The following is a 14,872-nucleotide window of genomic DNA, read 5'->3' as shown; positions in this document are numbered from 1 at the left end:
TACAGAAAATGGGACTCCTAACAACCCTGCAAGACCAGGTACACCACCAAAACGGTCACCATCAGATAAACACTACTTAAAGCTTTTATCTTCGAGAAATCTGAAAAAATCCACAGGTGTTTCTCTCCATCCTTCCATTGTGAGAAGGGAACTCGATTAAAGTTCCTCACACAATATTGATGAACCCAGAAAATAGTTGACAAACATGCTGCACTATGCCAACAGTGGTGAATTAATTATAGTCATATCAAGGATTCAATCAATTCTGTCAATCATTAGGGACTGAGTAGAGGAACAGGGAAGGGATCAGTGGTCCTTAACTTTAGAAGCGCTTAGAAGAACTTGTCTGTGTCTTATAGTGTATATTTGGCATTGGTGTTAGATCAGGTGGGGTGTACTGAGCTCCATGGTAGTGTGGTTGATCCCTGCCCCCCATTCCCTTTCTTCCCCCTTCCTCTATTCCACCCTCCCTCTCTTTCTCTACTCTGCTGCAGCCTGGCTATGGCAGGAGCACATCTGAAAGTCTTTATGGAAAGGAAGTGGTAATTGCAAGCAGCCTGCAACCTTCCGAATGGCCTGTTCCCCTCCTCTGTGCTCGCTCTTTCTCTCTCCACTCCTTCACTGTCTGCCCCCCCAAACCAATCTTTGAAGTCTCTTAAACATACTCTACATGGTCTGATAGGTTCTTCATCTCGTGAGAGGGAGTAATGCCAGTGCTGTGTTCCCGCCAAAGGAACCTTGTTTGCGTCAAAGCGCTTTTTCCCCCCTCAGCTCGCCAGCAATAAGATTGCTTTAGATTAGCATACACAACCAATTTGGAAGCTCTCCAGTGCTCAATTTTGAATTTGACATGTTCTAATAAATCGATTTGTGCACAAGCACGTACAGTAAAGTGCTTGACGTGTGAATGTAGCACATGAAGATATGAGATAGAGACCTCTGCAACGGTAGCTAAAAACACTGTGTGGTTTGGGGACTCGGAGGCCCTGGAGGCGGTAATCAGCTCCTTAAACTCGGCTGCAGGTTTTGGACACACACTGGCCATTTTTGTGTGTTGCGGCTTTGTCATAATAGTCCTTGTGGAGCATTACTTCGTAAAATTGTTTGATTATTTGGTGGGAGGGAGCCGTTGGAAAGTCTGCGTGTATCAGCGAGTTTGTGTGTGTCGTCCTCTCTGATTGAGCCCATGAAGTGGTTGCAGATCAGACTGAGGTCCACAGCTCAGCAGCCCGCGGATAGAAGTGATCTCATCTGAGAGTGACACAGCGCGCCGCCACTCGACAATGACCTCAAGACAGTCTTTATAACTGCATATTAAGCCTGGAGGGAAAAGGCAGACAGATTGATGCTACGTGTCTAGAAATGTGGTGGAGATCTCACACTCTCTCCTCTTTCTCATCATCAGCTTCCAAGAACATAAGAGATGGGGGGAAAATAGGCCAGAGTTGCCGCTGCTGATGCAAAGCTACATCCATCATTTTACCATATGGATGTTCACACACACATTTCCATCAGCCCTCATAAAGGCTGATAAAAGGAAAACCTTAGGCGGCCCATTTTCTTGCTGTCAGCAAGACCAAGATTTACTTTACTCCACCAGCCACTACGCTACACTTAGTCAACAGTATACAGAAGTGGAGCTCTTTGTGGGTTTTTCCACAGGTGTGTTTGTGTGACTTATTTATTTAGATATGTTCTGTTTCTCTCTTCTGGTCCTCTAGTTATGCAAAAGCAGCTTTCTGCCTGGAGGAGCTGATGATGACTAACCCGCACAATCACCTGTACTGTGAACAGTATGCAGAGGTACCCTAGCTGGCAGTACTTTTCTTCCTGCTTGTCTCAGTGTTCTCGTCTGTCTGTATTGCAGACTGGCTGAGCTGTACTGTACCCTCCATTACTTGAGACTTGCTGAATCAGTCAGGTTTTTTTGTTTATAGAGATAAAACGGTTTGCTCTAGCTGTGATGTAGCTCTTCAAATATCCATGTCATAAGTTCACAGTGCCACTGTTCTGTTTTCTCTGCTCTGCTTCCCTAGGTGAAGTACACCCAAGGGGGACTGGAGAACCTGGAGCTGGCCAGGAAGTATTTTGCACAGGCACTGAAGCTGAACAACAGAAACATGAGGGCCTTGTTTGGCCTATACATGGTGAGTCACGACTCGCGCCAAAGCTAAAGACAACAAACACCTCCTCCCCTCCACCTTCTCTGCTGGCTACATAGAGGTTCTGCACAGGTTTCTGAGATGGATGAGTTCTTAGACGGGGCAGGTCACTGCTGACTCAGTTGTTGTTACCACCCCCTACCTCAAAAAAGCCCCAGCACGTATTTTTCCTGAAATGTAACTCTTCGGCCTTTTGCGGAGCATTTTTATGTTTATGGCAAAGATAAATAAACTGCCGACAACAAAAGAATGGAAGAAAACTGGCTGCTGCGCCATCCCACGTGGGCTGGCTGCCGAGCTTTGGGTCGTATCTGCGCTGAATAAGCCTTTCATCTGCGTATTTATTTAAACAGGAAGTTGTCCATTAACACCAATGCATCATTTGTAAGTGACTCCTGACATAGGAACACAAACAGCCAGCTGGGAGCAGAAGGAAGGCATAGGGTGCGTGGAGAGCCGCACACAGACACGCTCTGTTCTTTTACACACACGTACACGCATGCATGTTTCAGTAGTTCAAACACAGGCACAGGCCGTCCTGCTGCTTTGATGTGCTATTAGCATGTGTCACAGGCATGGCAGGAGCAGGAACAGACCTCCACCAAAAGGCTGCCTCCACTGTCTTCTGCAGGAACTCAGACTCTGTGTGTGCTCCGCTCTTCCATTTAGGTTCCACACAGTGCCCTTTTGCCTTGTCTTGAGTAAGGGTGGTGATTTTACAGTATGATCTTGTTTTTATAATAGTTTGTCACGTTACACCTTTCTGAGCATATTGTGGAAATCACTGGTGCTTCCACTACACTGACAAACTGCATGTTTCATTAAAAATTGCATTTGAAGAGGATTGCGCCCAAGTTTCGCTCGAGAGATTACAAATCCTAGTGATGCCGGGAGCCTAAAAGATACAGATACATAGTACAATGGGCCTTGCTTCACTGGATGTAGTGCTGTACAGTATGAGATTTGTGTCTTTTCAGACTGATCAAACCTCAGAGAAACGAAATATTGTGCTACATAATCATGTAATGGCAAAATGTCTTCAGTTTCAGGATATTTTATATTTGCCATATTGGCCATCCATAGTCTTAAGGTGCACGAGTAGTACCATTGCCCTTTCTGTGTAGAATGCAGAGTTGTGTCTTACTGTAGCCTTGTTAACCCTGTTATGCATTTCTGACCCACTGTGAGACATGGAGAAACATTCCGCTGAAACCATTCCGCTATTTATGAGAAATATCTCAAATTTAAACTGTGTCTCGGGAATCACACTTAAAGTTCATATCACCCAAATAAACTCCAGAATCCAGCAAGGTTTGTGCCAGAACGGAGGAGAGGTTGATTGGTGTGTAGTTAAAATTTCAGCACGTCCATGGAGAGGGCTTTCATGCGCTACCCAGTGGACTCCTCTGGGCTTTGCTGTGTGGGGCTGATGGCAGTAACATGGGAAAGACATGGGCTTTGTGGTTGTGGAGGGGAGAGCTTTGGGCGGCATGGAGCACATGATTCACATTGCACCACACTAGCCACACACCGCTTCCCAGACACTCGCTTCCCTGTCAGCACCGTTTATCTCTGCTGTTGGAGAAATTAGGCTGCATTAAAGGACATGCAGCACCAGGGCTTTTACCCAACCAGTAGGGAAGCACTCACTTTTTCCTTCCTCTGAAGCCTACTGTGTAGTGCCATCTCAACTGCACCATCCTTCCATGATGAGGAACTCGTTTATCTCAGCAGTTTGCTGAGATTTTGTCAGTCTCTCTCTGTCTCTCTCTCCCTCCCTCCCTCTCTCCCTCCCTCCCATACATCAGACCTTCAATCCATTCTTCAGACCATCCATCCCTTCTAGGCCTAGTTCACTACACTTGAACTAAAAAATTCCCAGAAACACTGTACTCCTCACACTACACAACAGTTATTATTTGCGATCTGTTGTCTTGTTTGCATAGCGACGTATTCCCAACAATGGGAATCTGTCCAAAATCCCATTGGAGAGAGAAATGCCTGTCTCAAAACCTTCTTCTCATTCATGCTGTTTTCTCTTTCTCACTTCCCAGTCAGCAAGTCACATAGCGGGCAGCCCTAAAGTCAGTGCAAAGGTAAAGAAGGACAATGTGAAGTATGCTGCTTGGGCTGCCTCTCAAATCAACAGAGCCTACCAGGTGAGTACTATAAAGCCCTCTGAGTGTCTCAGTGCCTCTTTTCCAGGTATGTTCTCAGTAATGAAAACAAAAATTGCAGTGGAAAAAAACAGTTAACAGTAATAAAAATAAAAGCAAAAAAACAGTTTTTGAAAACACACAAACCAAGTCAAAACTTTAGTGTCCACTGCAAGACAAACTAAAACTAAATAGTATTACAAAGACAAAAACTTTAGTCTTTGTGTTTTCAATGCATGAAGGTTGGTTTAGAAGTGGATTCTTTCTTTGTCAGACCTTAAATGCCCTGGAGATGATGTCTTTTGAGTAACACTAACGTAGTTGAGCATAGTCTACCGTTACTCTAAATTAGTGTGGTAAAAAGAAAATAACTGGAATTACCGGCCCGGTTTCTAACAAAATTTTCACCATAATAATAAAAATGTGGCAAAATAAAAAAAAAATCCTCTACAAAAAATGAAAAGAAAACTAAATAAACATAAATGCACTGTTGAAATGAACTGAAACTAAACAAAAATAAAAGACTAAATACAAATAAAAACTAATAAAAATCTAATACCTATAAAAACCCTGGTGTTTACATGGTGATGGAGTCAGAATGAGAGAGCGAGCGCAGGAAGGAGACAGACGAGTGAGCGTGTGCTCTGTCTACATGCTGGATCGGCTCGCAGCACTCCTGCCCAGGCCCGGCTCAGCTAATGTGTTGACTTAAGCCCACAGGGCCCAGCGTTGTGTTACACAGCTGTTTTCTATGTTTGCATGTTAAAGCACTGCTATCGATTCCCTTCCGCATGAATCATACCAGCCTGTGCCAAACACAGGCATCAGGGCCCGGTAAGGGGGAAATATGCAACGCTCACACCATGCATAGCTACAGAGAGAGGGGTTAAATAGCTGAGGAGAAGTAGGAAGACCGGGAGAGGAAAAACTGAAGTGCTGCTCAGATGGTATCACTAAAATGGTTTATGCTGTTGCCATGGCACATGGAGCATAAATGTACATTTAATAGAAATCTTAACTGCCATCAGGGCACTATACATTGCTTATTTAAGCATTGACAGTTAAATGTGTAATAAAGGGGTCCTTACTCAGCAAATGTGGCCAAGCCCTGATTCAGCCCACACACACTTCATGTGTGGTTGGAGGACTCCTGTCACTCTCCTGGAGCAGAAACCCCTTTTTGTGCAGTTGGTGTAAGTCTGAGCTTCTTGTTGGGATTGCCTAAGAGGTGTCTGACCATTTTTCTTTAAAGAGAGAGACAGTCCAGTTACTCCAAAATGAAGGACTAGTCTAGGAACATCTGAGAATACAGAGACAGGCAATGATGTGGTGTGGGGGGGGGATAAAATTGTAACCATTTACTTTTAAATTGATGCCGATCAGGCTGACAAGTATTGTTTTGTTATGGTTTTAAAGCCCTTTTTCCCCTTTACCAATTAGCATGGCCTATTTTCCACCACTCAAAAGTAACATATCAAACTCATGATCTCCTCCTGACCTGGGGACATATTACAATTTCAACAGTTGGCAGATAGAACTTCCCCACTAAACATAACAGATATCAATCTCGCTTGCTCATTTCTTCACCCCTGCTTTGCACAATCACTCTCTGTATCAGTGCATTGTCAGATGGGACCTTTCTTCTTGAATCTGATGGGAAACCGGTGTTTCTCAGAAGAGCCTTCACTAAAAGAGAAGGGCATTGGTTTAGGATGACAATATTTGCGCACAGTGCTTTCTCAGTGTTGGGAAAATTTCTGCTTCCATTATTTGCCCTGAGATGCTTCAAAAATTTCTCTCTTGGCCAACACAAACTTTGGCTAATGAAAACCAAAATTTCTCAGTAAACTATGTGAGGACTGTAATTGTTTTTAGGCAGAGCACTTTAAAGGGTAATGTGCTTTAGATGCCAGCGTTTTTACTAGAGCTGTCAAACTGTTAAAATTAGTGTTGCACCACTACTGATACTGCATTGGTATTGGAGCCTATATTGGCACTTGCACGCGGTATCGATATCAGTGATGGGGTTACCCATACCTATGACTGACACCATGAAGCAATTTCTGACGTGTGCATACGCGCCAGTAGACAGAAATCGGCATCACATCGGTGTGGGCTGACATGCAGCAGTAAAAATGCTAATGGCAGAATTTGTAACAGCATTTCAGTAATCACTCATCTGGCGCTGTGTGGTCACTTACAGTCTGAGTTAATGTTATTGACGGAAGAACCGTCTGGCTCTCGGCGGATCAGCAATGCTGTGTCTGATCCACTTAACCAGCGCAACACACACTAACACACCACCACCACATCAGTGTTATTGCAGTGCTGAGAATGATCCACCACTCAAATAGTACCTGCTCTGTGAGGGTCCATGGGGGTCCTGACCACTGAAGAACAGGGTAAAAAGGGGCTAACAAAGTATGCAGACAAACAGATGGACTACAGTCTGTAATTGTAGAATTACAAAGTGCACCTATATAGTAAGTGGAGCTGATAAAATGGACAATGAGTGTAGAAACAAGGAGGTGGTCATAATGTTATGCCTGATCGGTGTATATAATAGTAAATACTAAATATATACTTTAAATAAATAAAAATAAGATCTTTTTAAAGAATCTAATAAATATATTCCAGCAAGTGAATGCTAACTAGCCAAGCTGAGTGTTTTATTTGTGATGCAGAACATAAATTTTACTAAAATAAAATAGTTTTAAAATGTAATTGTGTAAATATCAGGACACAAGTTTGTTTAGATTGAATTAGTATCTGTATTGGTACTCGGTATTGGCCGATAAAGGAAGGATCTGAAGGATCAAGAAGGGATAAAGTGATATCGGTGCATCTCTTGTCAAAATAATTAATCATTAACTTGTGTAGTTAGTAATGATAGATTGTCTTATTTGCTAAAATTTGACCCTAAGAAAAGATTTACATTTTTTCCAGCTGTATAAATGTACAAAATTAGCTTTGTCAGAATATATTTATTACTTTCAGTAATTCAACATGAACCTGAAAATAAAAGCAGGTTAACTTAGAGTGAACATGACAATAAGTTTAATGCAATTTCCAGTTTTTATTACCAGTGTCTAGTGAGATTAACAGTGGCTGCATTTTTCAAAGCTCCTGATCATAAGCTCTTACTTTCATTCCATTTATTACTTTGCTGCTGGTTGATTTATCCATAGTTCTCCCACAAGCACTGTGCAGCCTGCTAAAGGCGTCCCCTGGTGCTAACGCTACTGATACTGGTATTACTGACCGCAGCACTGTGTTTTGCTTGTAAATGACACTTGAGATGTAACATACTTGGAGATAAACAAATTCACAGCATTGTAGTAGCTGCAGATAACTTCTAAAGAGAGTTTTGTCAAGAGAGCCATCAATGGGTCTTGCAATTCAAAAGCTGTATTTAAATGAGTGGGTTACGGTGGTGGAACCATAGCAACATTACTCAAGCCGCTTGGCTTCAGAGTGGAACTACGGATGGTTTGGTGTAGGAATGCATCAATACCAGGACCAGTACTGCTCATTTACTTGAACTTAACCTCAATAAATTGGCAGCGATACCAGCATGTGATACCATCCGATACCATGTGATGTAAGTGTAGTGTGCACTGCCACACTGATGAAACGACTCTCGCAGTGAAGTGTTATTAACACTGTGGCACTTGGACACAAAGCCACTGGTTTTTAGCTTCAGTGCACAGTGTTAGCAAAACGACTCTCTTTCTCACTTTCTTTGCTCAGTACTTGGTGCACAGGATGTTATTTTAAATGAAACAGGCTGTTTAACATGGCATGGACCAAGCATTTCCGTACACTGTGAATATATAAATTGTAGGCTTCATCTGTACATGATGGTCTATTTAGTTGTACAATGTAAGACACCAAAGAACAGATTTCTAAAGCGCATGCCTGGCTTTAGAGGACATTCAACTACAGCTTAACCAGGTAAACAATAGAATCCAACAATGTGTAAAGGGAGCTCCTTGGGATTTCTGCTGTCCCTGTGCTACAGAGACTGTCACTGATAGAGACAGATGAGGATCAAAACTACGAAATGTACTTTACTTACAGCTGTACAGAAGTGCTTTTCTAACATGAACAATCCCTGCTGTTGTCCATTTCAGGTTTTAATGATTTAATTTTAAGGTACATTGCACCCATTTACACTAACAACTACTTGATTCTAATTAGGTTACTAGCTATGAAATTGCAATCGGTATCGGCGAGTGCTGAAAACATGTACTCGTACTCGATATGAAAAAAAATGCATCCCTAGTTCAAAAGGTCAAAATAGGAAAGTATGTTAACTTTGTTAAAAAATGGGTGGCATTTATAGTTTAACACATTAACTTTGACATCTCTGGTTGTTACTTAAAAGAGGGTAATTCTTGAATGTTGATGTCAGAAGAGCAACGGGCAAACTACGTCACTACCACATGCATTGAAGGCATTCACATTCTTTAATGAGACAGAAGTCTTATTGGTTGGGTGTGGTGTAGAATATGCATTGTATTTACTTACCTTCAACCATTCAAAAGAAGCAGCTTGTGGCATGTGCTGCTTGCACCTTGCCATCAAAGACACCTCAGGTGTATTTGCCATGTCATTTTGTAGGAAAAAAGAGTTTTCACTTAAGTGCTTTGAAGAGCTCTAGACCACAGGGGTTGTCTGTTATGCTTTGATGTCTTCAGTGCTCTTTGAAAAACGAAGCTAGCTGAATCACTTCTTACCATTAAGCAATGTATGTTTGATTTATGGAGGTGTTTAAAGCGTGCTGGTGTCATGAGTTAGTTTTTACAGGGCTGCCGACCTAGTGCTTACCATGCCTTTGTGTGACAGGAGAGACAGGTCAGTAAGTTTCCCACCTTCATAGATGTCACATAGTCACAGTTACTACACTCATTAAGAAGTTATTAGAAATTCTTCTGACTTACACCTTTAGGGGACATCATCGCTCTTCAGTAATATCTGGCATCTGATTTTAAGCAGGCTGTATTGCCTGAATGTGATGCACTGTATTGCAATCAGCATTGCCTTTTCAGGGAAGATTAGTCTCACTAAACTCAGTCATCTGGAGTGAGTGTAGTTTCGCTGTGGAAAAGAAGTTTGTAGGAATGGCCCATTTTTAACCATTTTTGCAATCTAAAGATCCACATGTCTATATGTACAGTCTTCAAATGCCAATGAGACAAGATTTTACATTGTTCTACATAAAAAAAAACGAAAGCATATCAATTGAACTTCAGAATGATAACTTGGTTACACAGCTTTGTCACTTTTTTGGTGTGAAGCATTTCCATATAGTACCTTTGCTTGGGTATGGCCATTTCACTTAACATGAGACACAGTAGCAGCTGTATATGTACCTACAGTGTCTTTGATTGTATGTTGCATGCTTATTTTTTTCCATACTACACATGCCTTACAAATACTCAAGTAAGTAAATAAACATGCCCATCTGTTCTAATTAATACTTGAAGGCTTTTTAATGTCATACTTTAATACACTGCATTAACTACTGAACAGAAACTAGAACAGCTTGCCAGTGGCTATCAGTGCATTGTCCTCTTTGCATGTCGTGAGCCATGCTGATGGCACCTCATTTTTAGGAAGGGAGTTGCAGCACTGGAGCTTTTCTTTACCCAGGGCAGATAAAATGATGGGACAGTACCCAGAGATATGCATGTCTCCTGAGATGAGGTTGAGTGTTAAACTCCTCCATTTCGTAATGTCGTGCATGAGTCAAACTGCAGTTACCCCGCTGGCTTCTGGCCAGGACCAATTCAAACTTATTAACTACGGAAACATTGACAAAATACCCTGAGCAAAAGCAATGAAACTTGGCCTGTGTGTTACTAGCCACTTGTATAGTCGATCAGTAAGTTTAGTGACAAATGTATTTTTCTTGTATGTATAATTGGACGTCTAGGCCGTTGGTCACATTTCACAAAAATGGAAGCAAAAAACAATGCAAAACGTTGTTGAATAATTGGAATTTGCCATACTCTGAGACGAAAGGTGTTTTAAATAAAAAAAAAAAATTGACTGCTGTGTGACTATTCCTAATTCCATAAGGAATTTTACTCTGAGCAGTGTGGTATAGCATTATACGGTTTTTAACTGGATCCCAGAACTATACATACCCTGTTAATCGAGTATGTGTGTCTGTTTTCCATTGCGCAACAGAATTATGAAAGTAGGTGGGACAGAACTAAAGTGACAGTAGTGTTAACACTAAACACAAAGTTAGCAACTATGAAGGAGTTTTGAGAGCTTTGTGGATCTTCAGTATTGGTGGTTGTCTGATTCAAGTGATAATACTGTGATGATTGCATGTTCTGAGGTATTTGTAGCTCCACTCTGATGATCTGATATGCTTGGTAACCTGGCAAGAAAGATGACTAAATTCAGCATGGGTACTCGGGTACAGTATGGTTCACTTGGCAGTGAAAATGATGACAAATTGTGTGATTGTGGGTTTGTAATCGTACCATGCTGTACCACACTGAACAGTGCAGTCTAATGCGTTTGTCAGAAGGTTTTGTTTTTATTATTTTTTTTGTTTTTTGTTTTTTTTTTAAATTGTGGGCCTAAAGAATTGTCCTCTGTCTCTCTTACAGTTTGTGTTGAGGCTTAGCATGTTTGGATACTTGAATTAGGAGGGAAAAAATGGTTTGCTTCTAAGCGATACCGGAGAGCCTTGCATGTTGGAGAGAGCTAAAATGTGTTCTCTTGGCGTTCGTATCGCACATCAGTCCTATTTATCCAGCAAGGTTTCCCAGTAAGACAGTACCATTTTTCATGGTGTGTTTGTGCGCTAAGGGGCAGCGGGGAGGAGTACTATTCCTCTGGGGCTAATGAGTTATCAGTGAGGACACAGAGAAATGCACTCCGCAGTCCAGAAACAGCACTGCAGTGTGCTTGGCCATGCTCTGTCTGCTTCCCTTGCTGTTTACCCAGTGAGTTCACTCTGACTGTATGCTCCTCTCCGTGGCTAGTGCCAGTGCACCCACAGCTGTAAGCCCAGACACACACGAGCACACACCTCAGCTGCAGAGAGTGCTGAGCTAAGCGCTGAGTCCTCTGTCTCTCTTGTTTAGGACTAGCATTACATGGGACTGAATTGATTTTGGTTTTCAGACAGGGCTAATGAGGAGAAATGGAGTGCTTGACCTTTGTCCTTTTCATATTAGTCTGCTTATTAGAGCAAAGAAGTGCTTTGGGGTCCTCGAGATGAGTCAGACCGGATGGAGAAATTGTGTGTGTGTGTTAGAGAGAGGTGGCATGTTTGGGCAAGTGACCGTAAGCTAACGAGTGTGTGACTCATTAAGACGTGTCATTCTCTGCACAGGGCAAATGAAAAGAGAAGTGATGACCTCTGATACAGCAACTCAATTAGGCCATGCCAGAATAGGATCCACAGGGGTCAGAGAGCTGGCGTTAAACCTGAAGAACTATTCCACTCCTTAATAGCAAGTTTATGGCCCCAGTTAACTGCGTTCATTGCACATTATTTATCCTTTCAAGCTTTGGTCCAATACATGCAGTGAAATATGGAATGTTTTTAAATACTTGTCATTTAACATAATCTATTTGTAAGGTGATCTTCCTTTCCTGTTGAATCAAATGAACCACAAGGTTTGTGTTAAACCATGATCTGTAGAGAAGCATTATGAATTAGGCAATGTCCTTGCCTCAACCCTTTTTATTCTGTATCTCCACCCCTCCCCCTTGCTCCCCTCTTCTGTGTCTCACAGCTCGCTGGTCGTGGGAAGAAGGAGAACAAATGCTCGATGAAGGCGGTAGAGGAGATGTTGGAGTCCATGCAGATCACCATGTCCTAAGCCTCAACTCTCTCCTCTTTAGCCTCCATCACCACAACAGCATGGCAGCTCTCCCTGCACACTGCAGCACACCACCACCCACAGAGCGGACCACCCCGACCGCCCCCGCCACATTCTCCCACTCTATCTCCTCAGTTTTGTTTCATTTTTTTCTAGGCTTTTTTAGTCTAGCAGTGCAGCCCTCATCAGGACCCCTAGTCATTCCACATATTGGCTTTATTCCAAATTAGGCACTTCTGGATTCATGTAACAAGGGCTGAATGCTCAGTAAATGAGAAACTACATACACAGGTGTGCTTAGTTTGAAAGTAGATATATGAGGAATGCTGGGTTGGATAATAGTGTTTTTTGGCAGCAGGAATAGATGACTAATTTAAGATCAAGGATGCTAATGTGAATAGACTGTAAATGATATTTATAGGTGGGGCAGATGTGGCTTAGACTGAAACTGTGCTCTTTGTGTGAGATGTCGTTTTTAATATAACTGGTGTCCGTTCTGGTCACACATCTGCCTAATTAAAGAATTTCACTGTTTGACCAACATGCTGAGTCTCTAGTGTGTCCACATTTCCCTAGTAATCGGTTCCATGTAGGACCTCTGAGAAGTTTTCACCCCCCTCCCCCTCTCCTTTTCTCTCCTCCTTTTTCAAGAGATATTTGGCAAGTCATTTTCAATTGACCAGCTGCTCCCTATGTCTGGCAGATCATCTGCTTTCCACACAACGAGGAGAGCAGCGGTTAGGGAGTCTGGGCCCAGCACTCGCAGTTCCAACCAACTCTTCATATCAGACCACCCTCGCACCGCTGTGAGTGCGTCTGCGCGATGATAATGGTAATAAAGAGAATAATAATCACCATTGCCATGCTCATATAATTCACCCTCGGCTGACTCTGTCTGGAGAGGCGTAAGGGCTGCAGCAGTGGTTGAGCCTGCAGGCAGCGTGAAAGGGATCTGCTGGAACACTTAGGAGGCTCACAAACTCTCATTAAAAGAAGGCCGGGCCCATGCACAGTCAGCCTTCCAGACTGGCCATCCAACTGGAACTGCTGCTCCTCAATTACAGAAACGCCATCAGGAGAGCTGAGCAGAGCACTGCCAGTGATTAAACCAAAGACACATCCAATACACAAACCTGGAAGAGCTTTCCTTTTCTCCAGAAAGCGAGTGAGTGAGAGATGCTGTGAAAAGGGGCTTTGGTTTTCCTGCTGCAAAGCTTTTGGTTTGTAATTGTTGAATCGCGTCAGGCCTAACCCAGCCACTCATTTTCTCACTCACCCATGCAGGGTCAGCTGCTACTTCCATCTCTTTTGTTTATTAAGTCGCGGCAATTGTCTCATAATTTCACATGCAGGCCGGTGGAAAAGTTGAGCGCTGACTTTATGGCTGCTCATTTTTTGTCGCGGAGCGAGCCAGAGTTGTTGTAAAGGGGTCGAGAGCTCGAAGCACAAGCGGTGGAAACCCATATACTCGTCAGTTTTAATACTTTGCTCGGTGGATGTGTCTGCGTTTTATTCTGCATTCCAAATCCAGCGGAGCCAATGAAAGCCCAGGGACTTTTGAGGGAAGACTGACAGAGCGGTTGTTTTTACGGGAACCACTGAACTCAAGCGCGCCTTTTTGAAGAGCCATCAAGGATGTTTGATTTGAGAGAGAATATCATTTACATGTGGACTCTGTCTCCCTGGCAACTGGGCAGTGAAGAAGGGAATGGCCTCCCTTATAAAGGTCATTAAATGCTTGTAAGTGGTTTGTAAAAGAACATGTCAATCACTTTGATGTGTGAATGATAAATTCTAGGCACCAAAAGCTAACGCAATAGTGCCATCTGTAGTCCGGAGCTGGAAGGGTGGAATTCTCCCTCCTACACCACCCCCCACCCCCCCCACCCCAATTTCAGTTTTCTGAGGAGTATCAAACACGGGGCTTGAACAAATTACATACTATGCTATACCTGATGAAGAGTGAATGGAAAAAACAGGTTTATTTACCTTAAACAATTTTCCAGCCGCAGATTAACCCAAATTTAGAGGTGGCTTGGGGTAGTGTGCCATTTGCATGAAAATCAAAGTGCTTTTAGGTAACTGATGATTTGGCGTACCTGCCATAAGAACGTGTAATGGTGAAATTACAGTAAAAACTATAGACAGGAAAAATAAGCTACTTTATGAAATGCAGAACAAAGCAACACTTATATATCCAAGCCTTGGAAAAAAAAATCCCAAACAATTGTAGTATTACAGTAACAGAAAACATGGACTGTCAGCAGCCAGAGGGACAATATGACTTATTAATGTTGATGAGGAGGATGTAGCCGAAGCCTTAAACAATTTAGTTGCAGGATCTTGGACTGGAAATACTACCCACATAATTTTACCTCATCTTTTTCTAGAAGAAGTTAAAGAATTGTGAGTCAGATTATGCAGGCCCTTCTAGGAAAAGCGAGTAGTCCAGATGGCATACTACTGTCAGTGCTCAGAGTGTGCATGTGACCAGGCCTCAGCCATGGCATGCTTGGTCTGTATCTCCCATTATAAAGAAACTACCAGCTGTGTGGAAGACATCTATGTGTGTACTGCTTCAACAATAAAAGCAGTCAAAGACCAATCCCAATCTAAGTGACATCTCGTGCTGTCAAAATCCAAGAGAAGTTTGTTTTAATGGGGCATGATGTTCAGTGTAAGAACAAGAATGCCCTTCCGG

General features: G+C 42.6%; 1 protein-coding gene across 1 annotated transcript in view; it reads left to right on the top strand.

Moving 5' to 3' along the window:
• Window positions 1-12,714, top strand: part of emc2 (ER membrane protein complex subunit 2) — a 31,610-nt gene extending 18,896 nt beyond the window's left edge. Inside the window, exons 8-11 of the mRNA XM_036587819.1 lie at window positions 1,722-1,803; window positions 2,037-2,147; window positions 4,217-4,321; window positions 12,085-12,714. Of these exons, the coding sequence (XP_036443712.1) occupies window positions 1,722-1,803; window positions 2,037-2,147; window positions 4,217-4,321; window positions 12,085-12,171 (385 nt within the window). The 3' untranslated portion in view covers window positions 12,172-12,714. The remainder of the gene's footprint in view (window positions 1-1,721; window positions 1,804-2,036; window positions 2,148-4,216; window positions 4,322-12,084) is intronic.
• The last annotated feature ends 2,158 nt before the right edge of the window (window positions 12,715-14,872 follow it).

The sequence above is a fragment of the Colossoma macropomum genome, unplaced genomic scaffold (genome assembly GCF_904425465.1).
Source record: "Colossoma macropomum unplaced genomic scaffold, Colossoma_macropomum, whole genome shotgun sequence".
NCBI classification, from domain to species: domain Eukaryota; kingdom Metazoa; phylum Chordata; class Actinopteri; order Characiformes; family Serrasalmidae; genus Colossoma; species Colossoma macropomum.
The sequence above is the reverse complement of the archived record's forward strand: the minus strand, read 5'-3'. Positions and strand labels throughout refer to the sequence as shown.